Source organism: Protopterus annectens, chromosome 1.part1 (assembly GCF_019279795.1).
Source record: "Protopterus annectens isolate FY-2018-M chromosome 1.part1, PAN1.0, whole genome shotgun sequence".
NCBI classification, from domain to species: Eukaryota; Metazoa; Chordata; order Ceratodontiformes; family Protopteridae; genus Protopterus; species Protopterus annectens.
Genome location: NC_056726.1, coordinates 1057519894 through 1057521881, shown reverse-complemented (window position 1 = coordinate 1057521881; position 1988 = coordinate 1057519894). Strand labels below are relative to the sequence as shown.

At 34.9% G+C, this 1988-nt stretch overlaps 1 protein-coding gene across 1 annotated transcript in view; it reads left to right on the top strand.

Moving 5' to 3' along the window:
• Positions 1 to 1378, top strand: part of LOC122808913 (calhepatin-like) — a 375655-nt gene extending 374277 nt beyond the window's left edge. The window contains exon 4 of the mRNA XM_044080050.1: positions 1280 to 1378. Within this exon, the coding sequence (XP_043935985.1) occupies positions 1280 to 1320 (41 nt within the window). The 3' untranslated portion in view covers positions 1321 to 1378. The remainder of the gene's footprint in view (positions 1 to 1279) is intronic.
• The last annotated feature ends 610 nt before the right edge of the window (positions 1379 to 1988 follow it).

Genomic DNA, 1988 nt, shown 5'->3' with positions numbered 1-1988 from the left:
TTGTGGGATCACACTTCCTATCATCTCACACACAACATGAGCCTCCAAGGTTTTACAATCTTGACGTTAGTATATTTAGATATGTGGCTTGCAATACTATTAAAGTCAAAGGCATGCAATGTCCGTTTGGCATTTTGATGATTTTTACTGCAGTGGTCTCGTGAGGATACGGTGTTGACCCATTCTAATACGTTTTTAAGGTGCCAGGCATTTTTTTAATTCAGTAATTTTAACGAGGGTTATTTTATCTCTATTAGCTTCTTGTTTAGATGTGCTGTTATATAGTTTAATTTTAGTTAGTTCGTTTTTTTTAAGAAAGGTTTAATTTTGCCTGCAATTTTATTTTCTAATTGGCTGGCTGTGGTCCATTTTTATTATGTACAAGTAATTTCATTGTAAAATATATTTTGGTGTGCAGGATGTGCAAGGTTTTTTTCTTAGTTTTTTAGAGTAGTACTTGATTGGTTGGGTAGTTTATGACTTGCACATAATGGGCTAATTACATTTATGATATATATGTATGATGTACAAGTCACTAAGGAGGTGCATAAATCAAACGTTGTTCTTATACCACAATATGTATCTATGTATGGCATTAAGATGAATGTGTGTGTGTGGGGGGGGGCACATGCACTCACTACACACATATGTATATGTCTATATATATAAGACCCATTTCAGCTAATATAGACATAAATGAGCTGAACAATTTACTCATAGATTAAAGTCTGCTGAATTCAGTGTGATTTTTTTTATTTAACATTTGTTGAATGGGAAAGTTATTAGGACAGAGGTGATTTTCAGCAGATGCCCAGGGAGAAACACTCCAGATGCATGTATTTGGAATGTGGGGGGAAACCCATGTGAATGCTGGGAGGGCATGCAGACAGAAGGAACCACAGCTGAGAATTGAACTGGAGAACCTGTTGTTCTGAGGCTATTCTTCACAGTGTTGGAACTCTCATTCTCAGGTCTTGAACTTCAGATAAGGCATACAGGGATGACGCTCAGTGCTGACCAGGTGAGAGATCCTACTCTGTAACATTTCATGTCAGTGCTGTGTGCACTTGAAGACACTGTAAGATATTTTGTGCAGGTGATGGATCTTTGTGCTGTTTTAATAACATGCAGACACCATCAAGGGGAGCATCTTAACATGAAATTCTAAGAAACTGCAAATAAATAAATGTCTACCTACAAATGAGATTTTATGCTTAAAGTCAGGATGACATATTTATATTCCTTGAAATGAACTGACATGATTTTGTTTATTTTTCAGAATTTATCAATGCTTATACTCAGAAAAAATTTACGAAGTAGGATCTCAGAACTCGTTTCAATCTCGAATAACAGTCACACGTGGGTAACATTATTACAGGAAATATGTTTCAAATTGGCATAAAATATGCAAATAAATAAAACAAATCAGAAACAGAGTCTCTCGGTATTTATTTTGTATTTATGAAATGCATGAATGCTGTCCTCTAGGAATCACATGTAAGCATTTCACATTAGTTATTTATCTACAAAGTATTTTCTTTATGTCTTTGTCTTTGGTTGCTTTATAGCTGTTTTTTTCTTCAGCTATGTTGGAGAATTTTCCAAAACTGTACCATGAATATATTTAATTTTCTTGCCCATGTCACTCTAAATGAGATTTCAAGTATTTATGAGCCGTGTATGGTATCATAGATTAGGTGAGATTTTTGGGAAATGCATTACAGTTTTCACAATACCGCTCAAGCTCTTGGTGCAAGAAATCTGAACAACAACTACAATAATGGCTGTAATATTGTTCTTATAAACTTAGAAACTTGATAGAACAACAGGATTTGAGATAGCATGCATTTTCTGAAGGATATGCAATCTGAAGCTCAAATCTATGTCATTATTTAGTGACGTTAGACCTCAGTGATATGGCAGAAAACAATACATTTTGTGAGGAATGGACCATAAATATGAGGCAAAAATCTGGACAGCTGAGAGGC